Raw genomic sequence first — 26,252 nt, 5'->3', positions numbered from 1 at the left:
TTAACCTACAAATGTAGGAGGAAACCGGAGCACCCGGAGAAAACCTATCCCCTGCATGGAGAACCCGACCTTTTCTCTGTCGGGTCTCCGTTGTCATTGGGGCTGCAACGTGGAGCGGCCTCCAGCAGGAACGACCTGGGGCTCCAGTCGCGGAGCCTGCGGACCTACTCACCATCGCGGAGCTGGCCGAGTTCGGAGCGGGAGGAGCGGTGGTGGCGCGCTGCTGCGACCCGACCCCGGGGATTCGGAGGCTCCAACCGCAGGTCTGGCAGACAGGAACACCGGGAGCCCGCGGGTCCCTGCTGGGAGACCGCTTTTCGGGGCTTCCGCAGCGGCGACTTCACCCGCCCGAGTTGCGGGGTTGAAGATTACCTGTAGCGGGGCCTTACATCATCGCCCCGCGTGGCTTGGAATGGCTGCGGGACTTTGCTAGCGCCCGCCGGGGGCTCCAACAACAAGACCCGGAGCGTGGCCTTGCATCACCCGGCGCGGCGTAAATGGCCGCGGGACAATTACCATCGCCCGCCGGGGGCTTTGACTCTGACATCGGGAGGGGAATGGGGAGTGCAGGGGAGAGATAAGTCTTTGCTTTCCATCACAGCGAGGAGGAGATGCGCTGTGATGGATGTTTGTGTAAATTGTGTTGTGTCTTGGTTCTTTCTTGTGTGTATGACTGCAGAAACAACATTTCGTTTGAACCTCAATGGGGTTCACATGACAAATAAATTGTATTGTATTGTTTGGGGGGGCATTTCTGACATCTAGTAACAGTAATATCACCAAACAGTCTGAGCAGTATACTGGTGAAGATAGACACAAAGTGCTGGAGTAACTCATCCGGTCAGGCAGCATCTCTGGAGAAAAAGGACAGGCGACATTTCGGGCTGGAACCCTTCTTCAAACACCTCAGCCATCATCAGTCCTGACCCGAAACGTCACCCATCCTTTTACACCAGAGATGCTGCCTGACCTGCTGAGTTACTCCAGCACTTTGTGTCTACGGTGGAATACCAGCATCTGCAGTTCCTTTAAGCACAGACTACTGGTGAATTTTGACAAACTTTAATAACTTTTTAAAGATCTTACAGAACACAAAATAAAGACTGAAACATGCACCTGGAATTAAAATTGATGCTGAAATACCTTCATTGCATTGTAATTAATTTAAAATGCATGGAATTTCAAGTTAACCATCTGTGGAAATAATAGGCAGTAAAATTAGACTTCAGGGCCAGAAAAGCTCAAGGGAATCAAGAGTGTTTTATTGTCCTATGTCCCAAATGAAACAATGAAATTCTCACTTGCAGCAGCTCCACAGATAGGTATATATTACAGTATGCAATAAGAAATCTTAATTATTGCAACTAAGTATAAAATATTAAAGGCTTTTTTTTCTCCAAAGCAGCGTATCAATGTTAATAGAATGGATTAATTGTATATCAGTTTCCATCATTGCATTGATCTTTTAGGATTATGCTGGTCATAAGTGACAGCAGAAAATTAGGCCTTTCGGCCCATCAAGTATGCTGCGCCATTCAATCATGGCTGATCTATCTCTCCTTCCTACCCCCATTCTCATGCCTTCTCCCAATAACCCCTGACATTTGTACTAATCAAAAATCTATCTGTCTCTGCCTTAAAAATATCCATTGACCGGGCCACCACAGCCTTCTGTGGCAAAGAATTCCACAGATTCACCCCCCTCTGACTAAAGACATTCCACCTCCTCCTTGCTGAAGGAACGTCCTTTAATTCTAAGGCAATGACCTCTTGTCCTAGACCCTCCCACTACTGTAAATGTCCTCTCCACATCCAATCTTTCCAGTAGGTTATGAAGTAGCAATGTTACAAAATTTTGAGATTTAAAAAATCAAGTCTGCAATTTATCCCATCGGATAAAGCATAACAATAAGTTTAATTTGACACCTAATTCACTTTCATATCTCAAGTAATAAAAAGGTTAGGCCCTTCGGCCACAGTGTCAAAGTTAAGCTAATCTCCTTCCCTATTGCATTTGATCCATGGACATAACCCCAAAAGCCCTGTGATCGTGGCCAGTCCAAAAGTCTCCTAAACATCTTATCGTATCTCCCTCCAGGCATCCAATGAAATTTCTGTGTCATCAAAAAACTGAAGCATTCTGAAACAAATATAAAATAATCTTACTTGGATGACCTGCCCCTCTCACCTTAATGCCGTGCCCTCTAATCTTTGACATTTCCACCCTGGGGGGAAAAAAAGATTCTGACTGTCTACCCTATCTATGCCATGGAGCTAAACTCAATAGTGTTCGTTCTCACTGTTTATCTGAAGATTGTGAAAAGTGACCCAAGACTGGGCCTTACATCGCTAGTTTGACACGCTGAAGCTAGGAGCAGTGATGGCAGATAGAGCATTAAGAGTTACTCGTGTTTGTGTGGAAGCTGTTCAAAGTGCATAAATATTAAGATGGCGCCTGCCTGTGGCGACATTTTACCAGCAGCTCAACAGAAGAGAATTATTTATAGCTTCACTCAACTCACCTGGATCAAAGAAACAGTAGATATCGGCGCCGTAACGGACAAGCTGCTAGTGCACTTGAAGGCAATAGCTACAGTGGCTTGCAAAAGTATTCATACCCCTTGAACTTTTCCACATTTTGTCACGTTACAAGCACAAACGTAAATGTATTTTATTGGGAGAGCCCAACAAAGTGGAGCTAATTGTGAAGTGGAAGGAAAATGATACATGGTTTTCAAATTTTTTTCAACCTACCGAGGGAATTGGAAACATCCTGACCGCAAAAGTATTCATCCCACCCCAGGCTGATACCCCTGGCATAAAACGCCGTGAAAACAATTGCCTTCAGGTTACCTAAGCATAGCACCATAGAGCCCACTTGTTGTAACTAAGCTCAGTATGAAATACAGCTGTTCCCTAATTTCCTCCAACATGTCTCCTGTTAGAGAGAATCAAACAGTGAACAAACATATCATGAAGCCCAAAAGACAAACCAGACAGGTCAGGGATTGCCTTTCGGTAAAGTTTAAAGCAGGGTTTTGGAGTCTGTAAAAAATATCCCAAGCTCGGCAACGGATCTCAATGAGCACTGTTCACAGTCATTACAGACTTCTTAAAGAAATGTGTGGCACAACTGCAAACCTAACAAGACATCTTCTGAGTGGTTCCTAACCAGAAGCCTTGGATGAACCATTCTTGCACTCTACTGAAGTCCAGATCCTGGGCATTCAGGTCTAGAGATGCAGAGGTTTACAAGAAGTCCAGATATGACTTTGTTAAGGCGATCAAAAAGGCCAAAAAAGACCTGCTCCAAGCTCCAGGAAAGACGGATGTTCGGCAACTGTGGAAGAGTTTGAATGCTAGAAGAAAGCCATTGTTGAAAAAAGGAGCGCTAAAATGTCAGCGTTTGCTTCACTTGCCACGAGCCATCTGGGGACACACACAAACATGATGGAGAATACTGATGTGCTCTGGTCGGACCCCACCAAAATTGAAGTTTTTGGTCTACATGCAAAACGCTATGTGTGGGGGAAAACCCTCGGAAAGCACATCAACCTGAACACACAATCCCCACTGTGAAAACATGGTGGTGGCACCAACTGGCTGGGGGATGCTTTACGGACATTTTTAACCTCACATCTGAGGTCTGAGGTTCCCAGCTGCTTTAAAAGGGCATCAATAATACCGGTGCTCAAGAAGAGCAAGGTGACATGCCTCAATGACTATCGACCAGAGGCACTAACGTCTGTGGTGATGAAGTGCTTTGAGAGGTTGATTATGGCGCATATCAACTCCTACCTCGACAAGAACCTTGACCCACTGCAGTTCGCCTACCACCACAACAGATCAACGGTGGATGCGATCTCGCTGGCTCTCCACTCCGCTCTGGACCACTTGAACAGCAAAAAATCATATGTCAAGCTGTTATTCATTGACTACAGCTCGGCGTTTAATATAATCATCCCCTCTAGGCTGGTTACCAAGCTCTCAGATCTGGGTCTCTACACATCCCTCTAATTGCATCCTCGACTTCCTCATCCACAGACCCCAGTCTGTCCATATTGGTGGAAATGTGTCATCCTTGATAACAATCAGCACGGGAGCATCTCAAGGCTGCGTGCTCAGCCCCCTGCTGTACTCCCTCTATACTCATGACTGTGTACCTGGACACAGTGCTAACTCCATCATCAAGTTCGCTGACGACACCAATGTTGTGGGACGTATCACTGAAGTGAGATTAACCAATTGACCAAATGGTGCCAGCACAATAACCTGGCTCTCAACACCAGCAAAACCAAAGAACTGATTGTGGACTTTGGAAGGGATAGGATAGGGACCCACAATCCCGTTTATATAAATGGTGGAAAAGGTCAAGAACTTTCCTGGTCCCAGAACACTAATGCAGAACACTGATTATAAAGAAAGCACATCAACGCCTCTACTTCCTGAGAAGATTACAGAGAGTCGGTACGTCAAGGAGGACTCCCTCGAACTTCTACAGCTGCACAGTAGAGAGCATGCTGATTGGTTGCATCGTGGCTTGGTTCAGCAACTTGAGTGTCCAAGAGTAGAAAAGAATGCAGAAAGTCTTGACCACTACCCAGTCCATCATCGGCTCTGACCTCCCCACCATCGAAGGGATTTATCGCAGTTGCTGCCTCAAAAAGGCTGCCAACATCATCAAGGACCCACACCAACCTGGCCACACACTCATCTCTCCGCTGCCATCAGGTAGAAGGTACAGGGGCCTGAAATCTGCAACATCCAGGTTCAGGAACAGCTACTTCCCCACAGCCATCAGGCTATTAAACTCACCATCAAACAAACTCTGAACTATAACAACCTATTGCACTTTATCTGTTTATGTATGTGTATATATATGGTCTATGCTATAGAGACACACTGAACAGTTCTGTATTTAAGCTTACAATACTCTGTGTGCTGCAGCAAGCAAGCATTTCATTGTCCTATCAGGGACACATGACAATAAACTCTTTTGACTCTTGACTTGAAAGAGATTTTGGAGGTGCCATAACAAGGAGAAAGGGATAAGCCTTTGGTTTTAAAATAACACATGGGTTCAATCAAGTAGCTGAATATAGAACCATGCTAATCCAGTCCCACTAAGTTTGAATGCAGCAAAAATCTCTTCACACAAAGGGTGGTGGGTGTATGGAACGAACTGCCGGAGGAGGTAGTTGAGGCAGGTACTCAGAGGCTCAGGCAGGTTTAAGAGACATTAAAGATGGACACAAAATGCTGAAGTAACTCGACGGGACAGGCAGCATCTCTGGAGAGAAGGAATGGGTGACGTTTTAGGTTGAGCCCCTTCTTCAGACTGCAAGAAACATTTAGACAGGTACATGGATATGACAAGTTTAGAGGGATATGGAGAAAATGCAGGCAGGTGGAACTAGTGTAGCTGGGACATGTTGGTTGGTTGGTGTGGGCAAGTTGGGCTGAGGGGCCTGTTTCCATGCTGTATGATTATGACTCTAAGACTCTTGATGTGCTCAATTTCTGAACGATTCAGAGTTAGAGGAAAACAAGAAATCTATAAAGGGCGATACAGCTGGTAGAGCTGCTGCCTCACAGCGCCAGAGACCTAGGTTCAAACCTAGGGTCTATCTGTGTGGAGTTTGCAAGCTCTCCTTGTGACCGGGTTGGTTCCCTCCAGGTGCTCCGGTTTCCTCCCCCATCCCAAAGACGTGTGGGTTTGTAAGTTAATTGGCTTCAGTGGATTGCCCCTAGTGTGTAGAGAGTGGATGCGAATGTGGGATAACATAGAACTAGTGTGAATGAGGGATCGATGGTCAGTGTGAGCGGGCCAAAGGGCCTGTTTCCATGCTGTATCTCTAAACTAAAACTAAATGTGTGACACAAGGAACTGCAGATGCTAGAGTAAAAAAAGGCACAAAGTGCTGGAGTAACTCAGATGGTCAGGCAACATCGCTAGAGAACATGAATTGGCAACATTTTGGGTTGGGATCCTTGTTCAGACTGATTGGAAGACTGATTCAATCTGAAGATGGGTCCCAACCCAAAACATCAGTTATCCATCTTCTCCTCCAGTCCCATATCCAAATATGTACTGGTTTGTAGGTTTCTTAGGCTCCCTTCGGTCATGGCTGACCATGGGTGTCTCCAGGGTGCTATTCCCTATATGTAGGACGCCTGTGTGTGGGTTTGTTTAACGTGGGGAGACTGGTGCACAGACAACCACCCTACGATCCTTGACAGATCTGGGTCAGGATCCAGTGGCATGGAGTCCAAGACGACCGGAGACCCTTTTCTGCTGCAGCCTTCATCCGCCATCCCAGCCGTTGTGACGCTCCACTTAGGTCAGCCATCGTCCTCCGCCTGTTCCACCGTTGAGGTCTTGGTTGGATTGCTCTTTGTCAGAAACCTCCCCCTCGGCATTATCGCCATGGGTGGCCTGACCAGGAGCAAAACTTCGGATGGCATCGCTCTCAGGCCCACACAAGCTTCTCCACCACGACAAGGTGGCAATCCATGGAGATTGCAGGTTGGCCTCTTTAAAATTGCCTCTAAAGTGTAGGGTGTGGATGTGAAAGTGGGAAACATAGAACTAGTGCGAGCGGGTTATCAATGGTCGGCCTGGACCCAGTGGGCCAAGTGGCCTGTTTCCATGCTGTATCGTTTAACTAACGTGTTGCATTGAAAGGAGACAATGCCTTTCAGCCTTTTGTTTTGGACTATTTCAATGCGATTGGAAGTGTGGAAATCTGATGGGAATGTTTGCAGCAGAGATTTGTTGTTGAGCTGCAAGCGGACGGGGAATCGATTTGGCAGCAGCAGTTGGAGAGGACAGCAGGGGGGGTGACACCAGTCGTGGAAATGGAATCGACATGCCAAAAAAAGAGAAAGTAAGTTCTCATATCAGCGACACCAGAGGCCAGGAAAGGACGCTGGCTGGTTCTCTGGTTTTATTTAATGAGAATAGGATCAGGGAGCAGAAGATTAATCACATGGGTGGAGGAATCGAGAGGGAAAATAGCGAGAGAAATGATTCAATGCTAAAATGAGAAAGGAACCAGGGTGGAGGCTTGGCAAAACGCCGCAGAACGAGGGAAGTAATGAAACTAATATTCTGCCTTGGCAAAAAGGGAATGTACGTGTTTCTTGCACTTGTTAGAAGTTAAAAGCTGAGGGGGCCCAGAGAGGAAGGATTAAACGTGATTGGTACGAGCCAAAGGGATCTTGGATGATTCCGTGGTTTAACTGAGTTTAATGATACAGCATGGAAACAAGCTCTTCGGCCCACCAAGTCCATTCATGACCCCTTCACTCTAGTTCTATGTTTTCCCACTTTCACTTCCACTCCCGACGCACCAGGGACAGTTTTACAGAGGACCAATTGCCCGACAAAGCTGCACGTCTTTGGGACGTGGGAGGAAACCGGAGCACCCGCCCGGTCACACGGAGAACACGCAAACGCAATTCCTCACAGGCACCACCCGAGGTCAGGATCGTACCCAGGTCTCTGGTGCTGTGAGGCAACGGCACTACCCGCCGCACCACCATGCCGCCATTTACTAGAGTGATACCTCATGCTTGAGGATGGCGGGACCCCATTGAAATTGGGCCAGATCTGTTGAACCCTTTGCTCATTTGTAACCCCTGCATTTAACGTCTGGCAGTCATTGTGAGTTTGTTTTTCAAAAGTAAAAAAACCCAACACAGAATGCAGAAGGTAATAATTAATTTTTAAACGCTAAAAACTGCAAGTGCTGGAAATCTAAGATGAATACAAATTATGCTGCAAATACTCAGCAGGCCAGCGGCAGTAATTCTCTTTTAATGCTTTCTACATAGTTGTACTTCCTGTCCTCTTGTGATTTGTTGTTGTTGAGCATTCAAAAATGTAGGGTCACAGAATCACGGGTCATTACAGTACAGAGGGAGGCCATTCGGCCTACTATGTGGAGCACCCTGCCAGAATCCACACAATCTGACAAGCCAGTCCCACTGCCTGACTGAAGAAGGGTCTCGACCCGAAATGTCACCTATTCCTTTTCTCCAGAAATGCTGTCAGACCCTCTGAGCTCTAGCTGAAGTTTATGGAACCAAGCAGCATCTCAGATGGACACCCAATGCTGGAGTAACTCTACAGGTCAGGCAGCATCTCTGGAGAGAGGAAATAGGTGACATTTCAGGTCGTGACCCTTCTTGAGACTGAGTGTCAGGGGATGAGAGGGAATGTGGAGGTGTGAAAAGGTACAGGACAAATCAGAGCCAGCTGGATGACTCGGGAAAGCTGGAGCCCACAATGGTCCATTGTTGGCTGTGGAATAGATGCTAACGAAGGGTTACGAACAGTGAAACTAGCAAAACAACGAGGGTGGGGGAGGGACGGAGAGCGAGGGAATGCAAGGGTTACTTGAAATTAGAGAAACTAGAGAAATGATTAGTACTACAGATGTCGTACTGAAGACATCTGCTTCACATACTGATCTTTCTGTCCTGGGCCTCCCCCGGTGCCAGAGTGAGGCCACACTCAAATTGGAGGAACAGCCCCTCATATTCAGCTAGGGCAGCTTACAACCCAGTGGTATGAACATTGGATTCTCCACATTTAGGTAACTTAGCATCAACATCACCACCTCCCTTTTTCCCTCTCTCTTCCCCTCGTGCCAACTGGATATGTACCCATTTCTACTATCCGGGCCCCTTTCCACTTCCCCCCATCCCTTTCCACCTCTACCCCTTTCCACCCCCATCACTTCCTCTGGCTTTACATTTCATAGAAACATAGAAAATAGGTGCAGGAGTAGGCCATTCGGCCCTTCGAGCCTGCACCGCCATTCGATATGATCATGGCTGATCATCCAACTCAGTATCCCATCCCTGCCTTCTCTCCATACCCCCTGATCCCTTTAGCCACATGGGCCACATCTAATTGCTCTTCTCTTTATCGCACAGCCTTTTGCCTTCTTTTTACCTCTTTGTCCTTTGTCCAACCATCTGCCATTCTCCCCATTATGATAATGTTGCAATTAGGCCGAAAAAGATTCCCAACCTGAAACGTCACCTATCCATGTTCTCCAGAGAGGTTGCCTGTGTCTCTTTTTGTAAACCGGCATCTGCAGTTCCTTGTACCTTTATATTCTCCTACAATTTGCTATTATTCTCCTGACTATCTGTAACACTTCCAGGGTTTGCATCTTTACTCATGTTTACTTTAGAGACACAGCGCAGAAACAGGCCCTACGGCCCACGAGGTCCGCTCCAACCAGCGTCTACTCCATACACTGACACTATCCTACACACAAGGGCCAATTTTCACCGAAGCCAATTACCTTACAAACCTTCCGAGTGTGGGAGGAGACCGGAGTACCCGGAGATAACCCACACAGTCACATGGAGAATGTACAGCTCCGTTCAGACAGCGACGGTAGTCAGGATTGAACCCGGGTCTCTGGTGCTGTAAGGCAGCAACTCTACCGCTGCGCCACTGTTTCAGTTTTGAAATTTTACTTTGTGCATCATAATCAAGTGATTAGCTTACACCGTGGCTTGAATGCAAACAATAGAGCTGTACAGCACGGAAACAGCCCCTTCGGTCCATCTTGCCCATGCCTTTTACAAGGTGTCATCCCAGGCTAGTCCCATTTGCCTGCATTTGGCCCATGTAATCCTCTAAAGCTATCCAGTCCATCGCACTGTTCAAATGTCTATTGAGTGGCTTAGTTTGTGCAGTTTATTTGAATAAAGGAAACAATAATGATTTTCTAAGAATCATTCCAAACCACTTTCTTTGTTGCCTCTGGAAGTTAGTAATTATTTCCAAATTGTTTTGCTGGAGACCTAAATTCCTTTGTTAAAGGCAGCCAGCCTGGGCAGCTTACAACCCAGCGGTGGTATGAGCGCTGATTTTTTAAATTTCAAGTAACCCCTGCATTCTCTCCCCTCCCCTCCGCTCTCTCAACCCCATCTCCCACCCTAGTCGTCCGACCAGTTCCGCTGTTTGCATCCTCATATTACTCTTGTTATCCCCGGCCATTATGGGCTCCATCCTTCCTGTGGTCATCTGTTGCCGGCCCTGATATGTTCTGACCTTTTCTCGCCTCTATTCCCCAACCAACCCTACTTTCAGCCTGAACAAGGGTTCCGACCCAAAACGTCACCTATTCCTCTTCTCCAGAGATGCTGCCTGACCCGCTGTTACTCCAGCGCTTTTTGTCTTTCTTGGCCACAGTGTTACTTCTGACTCACTGTGGCAAAGAAAGTAGATCTGCTAATAAGCAAAATATATCTTGCACCAATGTCTGCCACAGAATGGTTCTAGGAGAAAATTAAGCTATCCACGTCTTGCTGATTTCTCTGAGATTTCAATAACCTGGCCTCTGCCCAAGGAAGGGAGCCAAACAGCTGGCAAAATGGAGGAAGATTTGAACACAACAGTAATCAGACTCCTAATTGACTTCAGGATGTGCCCCTTTACACTAGTCACCCACAGAGGAATTCCACGCCTGCCACTTTTGCGGGCTGGAAGAGTCTGTGTACCATGTGTATATGGAGTGTGTGAGGCTGCAGCCTTTCCTTCTAGCTGCATTTTTTACCCACCATCCTCATCTTTGGACACCCTGTGAAAAGTGTGAAAACGCACACCTCCAGATTCAGGGACAGTTTCCTCTCAGCTGTTATCAGGCAACTGAATTATTCTATCTCCAACAAGAGAGCAGTCCTGTGCTACCATCGACCTCATTGGAGACCCTCGGAGTATCTTTACCGGGCTTACACTTGCACTAAACGTTATTCCCTGTATCCTATATCTGTACACTGTGGACTGCACAATTGTAATCATGTATAGTCTTTCCGCAGACTGGATAGCACGCAACAAAAATGCTTTCCACTGAACCTCGGTGCGTAGGGCCAAAGATGTCCTGGTTGGGTTGCTCCTGGGCTAGGCCAAGCTGGCCATCCATGGGCTAGGCCAAGCTGGCCATCCATGAGTCACGGCGCCAGGCGGAAGTGGGCTCCACGGGCACCCCGGGGGATTTCCGGGACCGCTGGGCACCGAGGGGGGTTGAATGCATCCTCAATAAGGATTGTAACACAGTTGTATAGTAGTTTATTTTGTATATTTGTTTGTATTGTATTATGGTGATGGGTTCTGGTTTGTTTTATTGTATTGTAAATATTATTTTTAATAAATGAATCAATTATTGATAAATAAAGAAACAGGGGAATTCCTCAGAAGCAGCTTCAAATACTTGGGCAAGTTTAGGAGTTATGCAGCTTAACTGTGCTCTCGATCCCATACTATCCATGAATAATGTCCCAGGAGTTCAAATCTGTTGTGCAAACTCAGGTCCTGGTGACCGTCTTAAGAGTAGAGATGAGAATTCCCTCTTCTCCCCTCCCAACATGGCAAGTGGTACAGAAATGTGAAAATGCACACCTCCAGATTCAGGGACAGTTTCCTCTCAGCTGTTATCAGGCAACTGAATTATTCTATCACCAACAAGAGCGCGATCCTAAGCTACCATCTACCTCATTGGAGACCCTCAGAGTATCTTTACTAGATTTTCACTTGCGCTAAACGTTATTCCCTTCATCCTATATCTGTACACTGTGGACTGCTTAATTGTAATCATGTATAGTCTTTCTGCAAACTGGATAGCACGCAACAAAAATGCTTTTCCACTGAACCTCGGTACACATGACAATAAACTAAACTAACTTGCTTCCCAGCAAAGCATTCAACATGGTTCCACATGGTAGGCTGCTCTGGAAGGTTAGATCGCATGGGATCCAAGGAGATATATCTGAATGGATAGCAAATTGGCTCCATGGAAGGAAGCAAAGGGTGATGGTAGAAGGTTGCTTCTCGGACTGGAGGCCTGTGACTAGTGTTGTGCCTCAGTGTTAGGTGCTGCGCCCTTTACTGTTTGTCATCTACATCAATGATTTGGATGAGAACATATATGGAAAGATTAGCAAGTTTGCAGATGATGCAGAGTGGTTTTGCAGATAGTGAAGATGTTTGTGAAAGACTGCAGCAGAATCTTGATTGATTGGCCAAGTGGGCTGAGGAATGGTTGATAGAATTTAATACAGAGAAATGTGAGATGTTTTGGGAAGTCTAACATGGACAAGACCTACACAGTGAATGGTAGGGCTCTGGGCAGTGTTGTAAAGCAGAGCGATCTAGGAGTGCAGGTGCATGGTTTTTGAAGGTCGAGTTGCAGGTGGATTAGGTAGTCAAAAAGGCTATTGAATTGAATTGAATTTCCTTTATTGTCATTTAAGCAGGTTTGAATGAGATTTCATACCATGCAGTCATGACAGAAGAAAAGCAACAAAAACACACAATGAACACAATTTAACACAAACATCCGTCACAGTGATGGAAGGCAAAAAGCTTTATCTCTTCCTTGCTTGTTCTCCCGCTGCATCAAGGCGATCGAGGCTCTCGATGTTGAAGCCCCCTCCGATTTTTAGCTCCGTGAACAGGCCGATTCAAACTCTGCGATTCGGGACGGACAAAGCTGCTGTTGCGAGAGCTCCCGCAACATTGGCCTTCATTAGCCAGTGTTGAGTATAGAAGTTGGGAGGTCATGTTGCAGTTGTATAAGACATTGGTGTGGCCGCATTTCGAATATTGTGTTCAGTTCTGGGTTATAGGAAAGATGTTGTTAAGCTGGAAAAGGTACAGAGAAGAGTTGCGAATATGTTGCCAGGACAAGAGGGCCTGAGCTATAGGGAGAGATTGAGTAGGCTGGGACTTTATTCCTTGGAGCACAGGAGGATAAGGGCTGATCTTATAGAGGTGTATGAAATCATGAGAGAAATAGATCGGGTAGATGCACAGAGTCTCTTGCCCAGAGTGGGTCGGTTGGGGGCGCTGCGAGTCAGCTGCCATGCCAGCAGCATGTTCGTTATTTCAACTTTTTTCTCTTTTCGTCACATGCAACAACCAAGGTAGAGTGAACACTTTTTCTCTTCTCTTTGGTATGGCCGAGTGCTTGTTTTGGTGTTTCTCGGTATGTCTTATGTGGGGGGTAGTGGAGGGGGAGGAAAGGGGGAAACAATTTTTTAGTCACTTCCTCGACGGAGAGGCGACTTTTTCCATGTCACTTCTCCGCCTCCCTTCTCGCGACCTAACAGCGTGGATTGGAACGGCCTTTCCCGGAGTCGGGCCCAGAGCTTCAGCAGTGGGCGCAGCGTGGGCTTTTCCATCGCGGAGCGTGGGCGAACCCTTGCCGGGGGTCGCCAGAGAGGAGTGCTCCGATCGCTGGCCTGGTGACTTTGACATCATGGGGCTGTGGTCTGCGGAGCTTCTAGCCGCAGGCATGGCGTGGACTTACCATCTGGAGCCTGAGATCCCTTGCCGGGGACCGCCGGAGAAGAGCTCCGACCGCCGGGCTGCAGCCTATAACATCCGGAAGCCGCAGTCTCCGGTAGGAAAGTGGCACTCCAGGCCGTGGAGTGTGTTCACTCTACCTTGGTTGTTGCATGTGACGAATAAATTTGACTTTGACAGAGTAGGTGAACCGAGGACCAGAGGACATAGGTTTAAGGTGAAGTGGAAAAGATTTAATAGGAATCTGAGGTCACTTTTTTATAAAAAGGGTGGTGGGTGTATGGAACAAGCTGCCAGATGAGGTATTTGGTGTGAGCAGGTTGGGCCGAAGGGCCTGTTTCCACACTATATCACTCTATGACTCTATAACACATTTAATCTTAATACTGAAACTAATGAAAACAATATGTATGCATGCATGGTATTATATTCTGTGTTCTCTTGCCAAATATGTAGATTCTTAAACTTTTTCATTTCTTAAATGGTTTTAATTTAGTCAATTTTTCCATCAGTCCTGTTTCTCCAAGTTGTTTAATTTAAATTTTGTAATTATCACCGATAATTTATTTTCCTAACATTTGATCTTTTTAAGGATGATATTTCTGGAAAAATGTTGTACTTTAAAATTTGTCCTTATTTATTTATGTTTATATAGCAATTAGTTTTACGTTAAAATGGCTGGCACTGGAACTGAAAACCTCCAATCCTTCTCATTTGGAGACCTTTGATCCTTCTCATTGGAGACGTTTAAACTTTCTTAATCGGACTTTAATGTTATATCTTTGCACTAAACGTTGCGCCCTTTATCTTTGCACCGTGTTCAGCTTGATTGTATTCATGTCTAGTCTTTCTTTGACTGGATAGCACGCAAACAAAAGCTTTTCACTGTATCTCGGTCCACATGACAATAAACTAAACTACAGTAAACTCAGTGTTTATTTATGGACTAAACATTTTATGGCAAGGTGAAAACTTCCAAAATTGTGTATCAAAATACAGGAAGGATAGTTTTTTAGATGTCATTATGTCCTTTTTACATATTTCTAACCATGATTAGATTTTACAAAGCAAACTTTTATTATGGCTTCTCGAAAAATGAGAGGAACATTCCTGGCGCATCGCATAGTTCAACTGGTTTCAATCTTTGAGTTTCCTCTTCAAATAGGCTAATTATTGACAGATTTCTATCCTGCTCATATAAAAATAGAGGACACGAGGTGGATGCTACAGTGAAGTTTGCTCAGAAGATCTTGCAGCCATTTTGAAGGTGATTTTCTTGTAGTTTAAACCATGAACCAAAACAGTGTGAGAATGGGGCAGCAAGTTGTAAAGTTACTGAGAGCAAAAAATAATTTATTAATACATTTTGAAATGTATTTATTTCAGTATTTAACTGATACAAATACATTCCAGTTAAACTTGAGAAAATCACAGACTTGGGGCAAATAGCTTGTTTCTTTGCCTCAAATGCTGAGTGATATTTGCAGTGTTTGTAAGATCAGACGATGCATTTTTGATATAGTGATTAAATTCTGAATATCGTCAAGGCGGGCTATGAAAGAAAGATGTAGTCATGCATCCCACCCACTGTACAACTGCATGCATTTATATAAAACTCCTAACTTGGTTAAACCTCCCCACAAACCTCATTTCTTATTATTATCAGGCAAAATTCGGTACAAGCCAGAAAGGCAAGTGAACAACATCCAGGCCAAAGATGATTTTCAGGAAACATCTTAATGTTTGATGTGGCTGCGGAAACAAAATCCTATGGTCTAGGCATTTTTATTTAGTTTAGCTTAGTGTAGAGATACAACTTGGAAACTGTTCCTTCAACCCACCAAGTCCTCGTTGATAAGTGATCACCCGTACACTAGTTCTATCCTGCACGGCGGCGCAGTGGTAGAGTTGCTGCCATACTGCACCACAGACCCAGATTCGATCCTGATTATGGGTGCTGTCTGTACTGAGTTTGAACGTTCTCCCCGTGACCCGAATGGGTTTTCTCCGGGATCTCTTGTTTCCTCCCACACTCCAAAGACATACAGGTTTGTAGGTTAATTAGTTTGGTAAAATTGTAAATTGTCCCTCGTGTGTGTAGGATAGTGTTAGTGTGCGGGGATTGCTGGTTAGTGCAGACTCGATGGGCCGAAGGGCCTGTTTCCCCGCTGTAGGATCGATTGTAATCAATGTATTGTCTTTCTGCTGACTGGTTAGCACGCAACAAAAGCTTTTCACTGTACCTCGGTACACGTGACAATAAACTAAACTCTAACTAAACTAGGTGCAATTTACAGAAACCAATTGACCTACAAACCTGTACGTTCTTCTGAAGAAAGGTCCCGACCGAAAATGTCAACAGTTCCTTCAATCCAGAGATGCTGCCTGTCCACTGAATTACTCCAGCATTTTAAGTCTTAATAAAAGTTTGCTTGATAAAACCCAATCATGGTTAAAATGTTTCCTCAAGACCCGCTGAGATACTCCAGCATTTTGTGTCTATCTTTGATTTAAACCAGCACTTGCAGTTTCTTCCTAAACTTTTATTATGACTTTTTGAAAAATAAACTAGTATTGGGGTTATTAATTTATTGATTTTTATTTATCGTGTTATCTATGAGTATTGAGTACTCCTCCTCACCTCCATCATTCTATTACCTGCCATGCTTTGTCCTGACCCTTCTTTCTTCCAGCTGTCTTCCCCTGCTCACCAACAGTCAGTCTCAAGAAGGATCCGGACCTGAAATGTCACCTATTCATGTTCTGCAGAGATGCTGCCTGACCCACTGAGTTACTCCAACATTTTGTGTCTTTCATTGTTAAATGTGTAATGTTTTGAAAATTCTAGTTCCAGTTAATGTATTTAGCAACCATGATGAATTAATTTCTAACTGCAATAATCCACTAAACAATACGTACAATTAATTTTAATGGATTAGTAGTTTTATTAGCAAAGATCATGGAAAATAGTGCAACAGTGCACCATGGGCATCATGTTGTAGGAAAGATGTTGTCAAGCTGGAAAGGGTGCAGAGAAGATTTACAAGGATGTTGCCAGGACTTGAGGGCCTGAGCTATAGGGAGAGGTTGAACAGGCAGGAGGATGAGAGGTGATCTTATAGAGGTGCTCAAAATCATGAGAGGAATAGATCGGGTAAACACTCAGAGTCTATTGCCCAGAGTAGGAGAGAACCAGAGGACATAGATTTAAGGCAGGGGTCTCCACATCCGGCCCGCCACGAGATTTTATCTGGCCCGCAGCAAGTGCTTAACACATTCCATGCGGTGGGCTATTTAGCGGGTTGTGTGGGTGTGTGTGTGTGGGGTGTGGCGTGTTTGTGTGTGTGTGTGTGTGTGTGAGTGAGTGTGTGTGAGGGAGTGAGTGTGTGTGAGTGAGTGAGTCAGTGTGAGTGGGTGAATGTACGGCCCGCAAAAATGTGCCAAATATATAATGTGACCCTCATGCTGAAAGGTTTGGAGGCCCCTGGTTTAAGGTGAAGGGGGAAAGGTTTAATAGGAACCTGAGAGGCAACTTTTTTACACAAAGGGTGCTGGGTGTATGGGACGAGCTGCAGGAGGAAGTAGGGATTATTGGAATGTTAGTCAGTGTGGGTAAGTTAGGCCGGAGGGGCCTGTTTCCATGCAGTATGACTATGACTCTAGTGCCGTTGCAGCGAATAGCTACTACATGCTACTGGAATTGAAATTAAAAGTCGAATGAGGGAAAAAATATATTCCGAACTTGGAAATGTGGTCTTCCTTCAATATCTACATTTAAAAAAAAGCGTTTGTCGGGAACCTTGGTTTGTCATTACATGTACACATCATAGAAACATAGAAAATAGGTGCAGGAGTAGGCCATTCGGCCCTTCGAGCCTGCACCGCCATTCAATATGATCATGGCTGATCATCCAACTCAGTATCCTGTACCTGCCTTCTCTCCATACCTCCTGATACCTTTAGCCACAAGGGCCACATCTAGCTCCCTCTTAAATATAGCCAATGAACTGCCCTCAACTACCTTCTGTGGCAGAGAATTCCAGATATTCACCACTCTCTGTGTGGAAAATGTTTTTCTCATCTCGGTCCAAAAAGATTTCCCTCTTATCCTTAAACTGTGACCCCTTGTTCTGGACTTCCCCAACATCGGGAACAATCTTCCTGCATCTAGCCTGTACAACCCCTTAAGAATTTTGTAAGCTTCTATAAGATCCCCCCTCAATCTTCTAAATTCTAGCGAGTACAAGCCGAGTCTATCCAGTCTTTCTTCATATGAAAGTCCTGACATCTGTTCGAGGTGGCCCATCCCACATTCTCAGAATAATTGGCCACTAGCAATTATTTTTGAAATTAAGACAAAATGCTCCAAATACTTGACTAAGGAGGCGGCATCGCCACAGATCACGAAGAGTAATTGAAAGTAAGCAACTTGGTCACATCACTAAACATGCACATAATGACCTGTGTCATGCTGAAAGATGTGCAGATTTGTAATACTATATTAAACCAAAGTGAGAGTTAGATTGAGCTCTTAGCGCTAAGGGAATCAAGGGATATGGGGAAAAGCCAAAACGGGGTACTGATTTTGGATGATCAGCCATGATCATATTGGATGGCAGTGCTGGCTCGAAGGGCCGAATGGCCTACTCCTGCACCTATTTTCGATGTTTCCATATTCCAGCACTGACTAAATGACTTGACTATCTAGAGACACGAGGAACTGCAGATGCTTGTTTACAACAAAAATACACAAAGTGCAGGAGTAACTCAGCAGGTGAGACAGCATCTCTGGAGAACGTAGATAGATGATGATTCGGGTCTGAGGAGGGTTCCGACCCAAAAGGTCACCTGCCCTGACCCACTGAGTTACTTCAGCACTTTGTCTCTTTACTTGAATATCTACACAGAGAAAACTATAAAGATATGGGGCACATTACTGGATGCCACTTATCATTTGACAATCGGAGTTTATATTAGATAAATAAGGTTTAAAAGCTGTTTGCCATATCCTCTGTATGTTGGCTTTTCTTTTTGGTTCAAATTGTACAACACCAAACACACCAAACAAGGGAACTGAGTCATCCTTCCATATTGGCCATGTTTATGAATGAGTTTGTTTGAATTGGACTTCCCTAAACGACACGTGTCTTGCATATTAATAAAATGGTACCCAATTCCCCAGTTGTACATCCTTCATCATTTCTGTCACACAATTTATTGTTGAAATCTTGGTGTAATTTAGATTAAATGAAATTCTGGATTAGGCACATTTTTTTTGTTTTATTTTTGTGCCTAAGAACATAATATACTAAATACATATCAGATTAGTCTTTGACTTCATCATATTACTGAAGCCAAATGACTAATTGTGTTGAGATATTTTTTTTCTAAATTGCTAGATTTATGCTTCTTTAATCAGCTCACTTTTATGAGCTTTGTTTCCTATATTTCAAGTATTGTACTTGAACAGTCTAAAAAGATTTACGAGCAGTTTCGATCGGGAGAGATTGTTGCTTGGTACTTTAGATAAGGGAAGATTTAGGGCTACTCTGATAGTGAGCTTTAAAATTATGATCTGATGAGACAAGGTAGATAAGTGGAGGATATTTCCATGTGTGAGAAACCAAAATGATAACTACAGGTTATCATTTTAAATCGCATAGACAAATAAGGTGAGTTTTAAAAATAAGATGATTAGAATTTGGAAACAAGGAACTGCAGGAGATGGTCAACACACAAAATGACATAAAGCACTTAAGTAACTCAGCGGGTCGGGCAGCGTCTCTAGAGAACAAGGATAGGTGACTAATCGGGTTGAGACCCTTCTAAACCTCAATGTAAAATTTTCCATAAATGGTGGTTGAGGCAGTACGGCTGCGTAGTGGTAGAGTTGCTGCCTTACAGTGCCAGAGACTTGGGTTTGATCTTGACTAACTGCGGGTGCTGTTTGTACAGAGTTTGTACGTTCTCCCTGTGACCGCGTGGGTTTTCTCCGGGTGCTCCGGTTTCCTCCCACACTCCAAAGACGTGCAGGTGTGTAGGTTAATTGGCTTTGGTAAGTTGTAAACATGCCCCAGTGTGTGTAAATTAGTGTACGGGGTGATTGCTGGTCGGTGCGGACTCGATGGGCCGAAGAGCCTGTTTCCGTGCTGTATCTCTGAAGTCTAAAGGCAGATAGCATGGTTGGAAACTGGCTGAGCACCTGGGCGAAAGAATGTAAAGATGTGTTGAAATGATGTGATGTTACAAGTACAATTTGTATATCTTTAATAATATTAAAATTAAAGTTTGTTTTCCAAGGTGTGGCTTATAAAATACAATGACATACCTGCGTCATATAATTCATGTCAATGTGTAAAGTTGATACTATTGTGTGAATGTTTTCCCTTTCACCAGGAACGTTTATAAGGATTATCGATTATTAGAGCTTGCTTGTGAATCTCAGGAGGACCTAGATGGTTGGAAGGCATCGTTACTTAAGGCTGGTGTTTATCCAGATAAATGCACTGTAAGTCACCAAACAGTTAATTATCAATATTGTTTAGAATTTATGGTGGTCAAATAGAGTGCAATAATGAAACAGTACATATTCGGCCGAGAACATTTCTGTCGCTGTTGTGATGTCTCACTATTTATGAATCTGCAAAGATGAAAGACGAGTTATCCACAATTGGCATTTTTAACTTTTTTGATTATAGGGCACAGTTATAAACAAATTATAATGCAGGTGGAGGCCTATACAATAGTGGCATTTAAGAGGCTTTTAGATAGGCACATGGATATGGAGGGAATGGAGGGAAATGGATTAGGTCCAGCGGACCCTGAAACCTGGTGGGTTTCCTTCGGGTGCTCTTGTTTCCTCCCAGATCCCAAAGACGTGTGGGATTTGTAGGTCTTTTGGCCATTGTGTGGTAGGGAGTGGATGAGAAAGTGGGATAACATAGAACTAGTGTGAATGAGTAATTTATGGTCGGCGTGGACTCGGTGGGCCAATGGGCCTGTTTCCATGCTGTATCTCTAAACTAAACTAATCGTTAAACAAAACTGTACTTATTTTTCTACTTTATCCGCAAACTAACCTTCAGTGCCTTCATTCAAGTTATTCATGTTATATTTATGTAAAATATTGAAGCCCCTGGACATATCCTGTGACACATCATCCTTGGTGGCACAGCGGTAGAGTACTAGTGACAATTTACAATTTTACCAAAGACAATTTAGCTACAAACCTGTACGTCTTTGGAGTGGGAAACCAGAGCACCCAGAGAAAACCAAAGCATAACGTGCAAACTCTGTACAGACAGCCCCCGTAGTCAGGATTGAACCTGGGTCTCTGGCGCTGTTAGGCAGCAATCTACCACTGCGCTGTTGTGCTGCCCTTTATTTTGATGAATATGGGCCAAATGCTGGTAAGTGGGACTAGCTTAGCTGGTAAGTGGGACTGGCACCTTGGTGACCATGGACGAGTTGCTCAGAGGGGCCTGATTCTGTGATTCTAACCTTTAATGCAGCAGCTCATCAAATGCTTCCTGGAAATCTAAATTCATTGTGATCCACCACTCTTCTCCTTTATTCAGCACATGTTAATTCTTCAAAGAACTTCAGTTAATTACTTTGACTACTTTTTTCCCAACCTAACCAAGGTTGCTAAAGTACATTCATAAACTTAGCAACCACCCCTTCATTGCCGAAAGTAATGTAATTCCACTTTCACAAAAACGTTGTTGCTTTGCCTGATCAGCTTGACTTTGTTATCCAAAAGTGCTCCGTCTCTCTGACATTTTCCCCGTGGCAGATGTTAAGATGGAGACATAAGTAACTGCAGATGCTGTAATCGGGAGCAAAAACAAACAAACTGCTGGAGGAACCCAGCGGCCCAGATGTTAACTAGCCAGTAGGTTCCTGCTTTTCAAAGAGGGAGGCGGGGGGGAGGGGTGTTCCGCCCCCGAAAATGCAGCACCCTAGGCCAAATAAGGCAGCCGATCTCAACCTCATCAGTGGGTGGAATTTGCCCCCTGCAGCCAAGGCTCTGGAACTCTGATCCGGCCGGAGCCGGCAGATCCGTTCCCATAGCCGACTTCCACGGCCGATTGGTGGGTAGAATTTGCCCACTGCAGACGGGGCTCCGGAACTCTCTGGCGGCCTAGACAGACCGTTTCAGTACCGTTGGATTGCTCTCGGAGGCTGTGACCTCTGTTATTCCGGCAAAATGGATAATCCAGAAAGGTTCTGGAAGCAAGGGTGTCGGAAAATGGGTGGTGAACCTGTACCTAATCATCCCTTTAGTACACTATGAAATCCCACAATTTCCAACGTTATCATATCTATCCTGGGATGGGCACATCTCGTATTTCCACCACTTAGGTTTGGGTTTATTATTGATACATGTACCAAGATACAATCAAAAGCTTTGTTTTGCATGTCATCCAAACAGATCAAATATACCACATAGATACATACATTCAGTCCAAACGCAAGTGCAAAAGATAGAGCGATGGGGAAGATACAGAATGCAGAATATACTTCTCAACATTGTAGAGCTTCAGTTCTATAGACAAAGTCCAATGAACAATGGGGTCGAGTTGCATCGAGCAGGACCATAGCACATGAAAGGACCATTCAGAAGCCTGATAATAGAGGGGAAGAAGCTGTTCCTGAGTCTGATGGTGCGCACATTCTAGCTTTTATAACGTCTGCAAGACGGGAGCAGAGTGCGGAAGGAATGACGGGTGCTACAAGTCTTTGATTGTGTTGGCTGCTTTTCTAAGGCAGCGTGAAGTACAGGTGGAGTTCATGGTGGGACATCTGGTCTGTGGGATGGACTGGGCTACATCTACAACCCTCTGCAATTTCATTACTTTAGTTTCGAGATACAGCGCGGAAACAGGCCTTTCAGCCCACCGAGTCCGTGTCGACTAGCGACCCCCTATACTAACGCACACTACACACTAGGGACAATTTTCAATTTTTATCAAAGCCATTTAACCTACAAACCTGCACATCTTTGCAGTGTGGGAGGAAACTGGCGTACCCTGGGAAAACCCACTCGGTAACAGGGAGAACAAACAAACTCCGTACAGACAACACACGTAGTCAGGATCGAACCCTGCTCTCTGGCGATGTAAGAAGGAAACTCTGTCGCTACGCCACTCTGTCGCTACGCTACGACCAGCCTAGAAGAAAGTGAACCTGGGAACTCGGAGTAATACAAATTGTACAAGACCTATAGATAACTATAGGTCATAAGGTCATAAATGATAGGAGTAGAATTGGGCCATTTGGCCCATCAAGTCTACTCTGCCATTCAATCATAGCTGATCTATCTCACTCTCCAAACCCCATTCTCCTGCCTTCTCCCCATAACTTCTGACACCCGTACTAATCAAGAATCTATCTGTCTCTGCCTTAAATATATCCACTGACTTGGCCTCCACAGCCTTCTGTGGCAAATAATTCCACAGATTCACCACCCTCTGACTAAAGAAATTCCTCCTCATCTCCTTCCTAAAGAACGTCCTTTAATTCTAGGGCTATGACCTCTAGTCCTGGACTCTCCCACTAGTGGAAACATCCTCTCCACATCCACTCTATCCAAGCCTTTCATTATTCGGTAAGTTTCAATGAGGTCCCCACTCATTCTTCTAAACTCCAGTGAGTACAGGCCCAGTGCTGACAAGATATGGTACCCAAAATTGCTCACAATATTTCAAATGCGGCCTGACCAACGCCTCATAGAGCCTCAGCATAACAGCCTTTATTTAATAGTTTTATTGAAAGTTACTAAAATCACCATCTACATTCCCAAACCAGGTTGTGATGCAACCTAATGGCAGGCTTTATGATGATACATGATAAACGTGGCAGCTATTTTCAGTTTTTTGTGTGTTTCTGCTTTGCACAGATTGAGGAGGAGACAGAATGTATACATAACTTCTCCAAGGACCCTCAGCTGGAGAGACAAGTGGAGACCATTCGCAGCCTAGTCGACTCGTACATGTGCATCATTCACAAGACCATCCAAGACCTTATACCAAAGATAATTATGCACCTCATGATCAATAATGTGAGTTTCATTTTGTTTAAGCGCTACTACACATGTAGAAAATGAGCATTACTTTTTACCACATCTGAGAATGAGCTTCACTTCTTTTTAAAGTTCCCATATATATAGAAATTGTCACCTTTGCCTTGTAATTGAGTTTGCTGTGTGAAGAAGGCATCCAACCCGAAACGTCACTTATTACTTTTCTCCAGAAATGCTGCCTGACTCGCTGAGTTACTCCAGCACTTTGTGTCTCTTTGCTTATGTCAACCTTTATAGATTTTTGAAAGGATTTTACAATACTTGGTTCATATATTTCACACCATTATTATCTTAAAATTAAATCCCATTTGCTGTCATTCTTTATTTTGCGCAGATGTGTGTTAATTTACTCACCTTTTATTGCCATTATTTGGTGTCTTGATGTACATATATCTCTAGTCCCTCTAAAATCCATTGCTAATCTTTTCCCAAAGTAACAGATCATAAGTTGAAGCATAGAAACCAGCTGATCAACCCAAAAAACTTATGTTAGCATTGATGTTCCACAAAAGCTTCCTATCACCCTTCTTCCTCTAACAATATCAATAGATCCTTATGCTGTCTCCAAACAAATGGGCCAATCTTTCACCAATTTAGATGCACAGAGTCTCTTGCCCAGAGTAGGGGAATCGAGGACCAGAGGACATAGGTTCCAAGTGAAGGGGAAAAGATTTAATAGGATTTTGAGGGGTTACTTTTTCACACAAAGGGTGGTATATGGAACAAGCTGCCAGAGGAAGTAGTTGAGGCAGGAACTGCCCCATCGTTTAAGAAACAGTTGGATAGGTACATGGATAGGACAGGTTTGGAGGGATATGGACCAAGTGCAGGCAAGTGGGACTAGTGTAGCTGGGACATTGTTGGCCGGTGTGGGCAAGTTGGGCCGAAGGGCCTGTTTCCACACTCTATGACTCTATGACTAACTGGGAAGCAATTACTGAAAACAATGACAGAAAAAGGCTAGAGATGATACCTCTAGTTATCTGCACAGTGATGATTGGTCAACGATTTTAATTTGGGTATCAATTGAATGGGTACAGACCTTGTCAGATAACTAAATGAGTCTTTTGGTTATCTTTCGACTTCAGACTTCAGAGATGCAGCACAGAAACAGGCCTTTCGGCCTACCAAGTCCACGCTGACTAGCATTCACCCCATAAGCTATACTCGAGGGGCAATTTACAATTTTTACTGAAGCCAATTAACCTACAAACCTGCACGTCTTTAGTGTGCGGGAGGAAACCGGAACACCCAAAGAAAACCTACGCAGTCACAGGGAAAACGTAAAAACTCCACACAGACAGCACCTGTGATCAGGATCGTACCCAGGTCTCTGGCGCTGTAAGGCAGCAACTCGACTGCTGTGCCTCCGTGCCACCCTAAGCTCATAGAAATTATACACCATTCATAATCTTTATCATGAGTAAAAGTCTAGCCATTTATGTAACCGTTGTAATTTTGTTCCATAGACGAAGGGGTTTATTAACACAGAGCTTTTGGCAAAACTGTATTCAGAAGACCAAACTGCTCTAATGGAGGAATCTCTGGAACAGGCCCAAAGGCGTGACGAAATTCTTCGAACATATAACGCTATCAGTGAAGCACTGAATATTATTGGCAACATTAACGTGAACACAGTATCAGTTCCATTGCCGCCTCCTGTGGACGATTCCTGGTTACATACAAGCCACAGGTATGGTTGCAGGATTGATAGCTTCATAGTTATTTGTTGTACGGGTCGGGGGGAGCTTCCCCCGCCACGGGTACCATGTAATCCCATGCTACCTGCTTACGCCATGGCCGGATAGTCGGCGACTAAACCGTCTCCCCCCAACCTGTTTTGCCAGGTGAGGGGGCTGTGGACCCCCAGCAGGACCAAAATCAAGACGTGTCAAAAAGGGCGGATGAGCTTCTAGAGAGCCAACGGCCATCCACACTTCAGTAGAAGTTGCGATCACATATGTGTATGTGACGAATGTGTGTATGTGACGAATAAACTTGACTTGACTTGACACCAAAATGCTATACTTCCAGTGACGGAACTGGAAGACAGAGATGTGTGGTGCATCCGTCACCGTTCCCGTTGGAAACCAGCACCACTGCATCGCTAACATTCTTGTACCTTGTGCTTTAAGGAATTTTATTGAAACATCTCCTACACCAGTTCTCCACAGATGCTGCCTGACCTGACGGGACTCCATCACTCTGTGTCCCGTGTATTAACCAGCATCTGCAGTTCTATGTTTCTTAGGAATTTTATTTATTGTGCGCCTTCAAAGTAGTTGGTTTTGTTAAGATGAGGGACTAGTGTGTTTCTTCACATCACTGGTACTCTCTAAGAGTTAATATGTACACCTGTGTGCGGCACAGCTGGTAGAGCTGCAACCACACAGTGTCAGAGACTCGGGTTCGATTCTGACCTCGGGTGCTGTCTTTGTGGATTTCGCACGTTCTCTCTGGGTGCTCCAATTTCCTCCCACATTCCAAAGGCTTGTGGGTTTATGGGTCAATTAGCCTTTGTAAATTGCCCCTAGTGTGTAGGATGCAAAACTGACATAGAACTAGCGTGAACGATGATCGATGGTTGGCGTGGGCACGGTGGGCCGAATAGCTTGTTTCCATGCTGTATCTCTACACATAGAACAAGGAATAGTGCAGCACAGAGGTAAACAAAATGCTGGAGTAACTCACTGAGACAGGCAGCATCTTTGGAGAGAAAGAATGGGTGATGTTTCGGGTCCAGAAGGAAGGACATGGTGTGCAAAAACGACAGATCACAGCAGGCGATGATCAGGAAAATGTAGAATGGTTCATTGTTAGCTGAGGGGAACGTGACAG

The 26,252-nt window shown here is 44.6% G+C and overlaps 1 protein-coding gene across 2 annotated transcripts in view; it reads left to right on the top strand.

The window, feature by feature from the left end:
- dnm3a (dynamin 3a) overlaps positions 1-26,252 on the top strand; it is a 154,187-nt gene that overhangs the window by 106,662 nt on the left and 21,273 nt on the right. For both annotated transcript variants that reach the window (XM_055642255.1, XM_055642254.1), the window contains 3 exons: positions 19,727-19,838; positions 23,232-23,393; positions 24,884-25,107. In XM_055642255.1, coding sequence (XP_055498230.1) covers positions 19,727-19,838; positions 23,232-23,393; positions 24,884-25,107 — 498 coding nt within the window. The remainder of the gene's footprint in view (positions 1-19,726; positions 19,839-23,231; positions 23,394-24,883; positions 25,108-26,252) is intronic.

Source organism: Leucoraja erinacea, chromosome 10, assembly GCF_028641065.1.
Source record: "Leucoraja erinacea ecotype New England chromosome 10, Leri_hhj_1, whole genome shotgun sequence".
Classification (NCBI taxonomy): domain Eukaryota; kingdom Metazoa; phylum Chordata; class Chondrichthyes; order Rajiformes; family Rajidae; genus Leucoraja; species Leucoraja erinaceus.
Note: the sequence above shows the minus strand (reverse complement) of the source record. Positions and strands in the feature narration are given on the sequence as shown.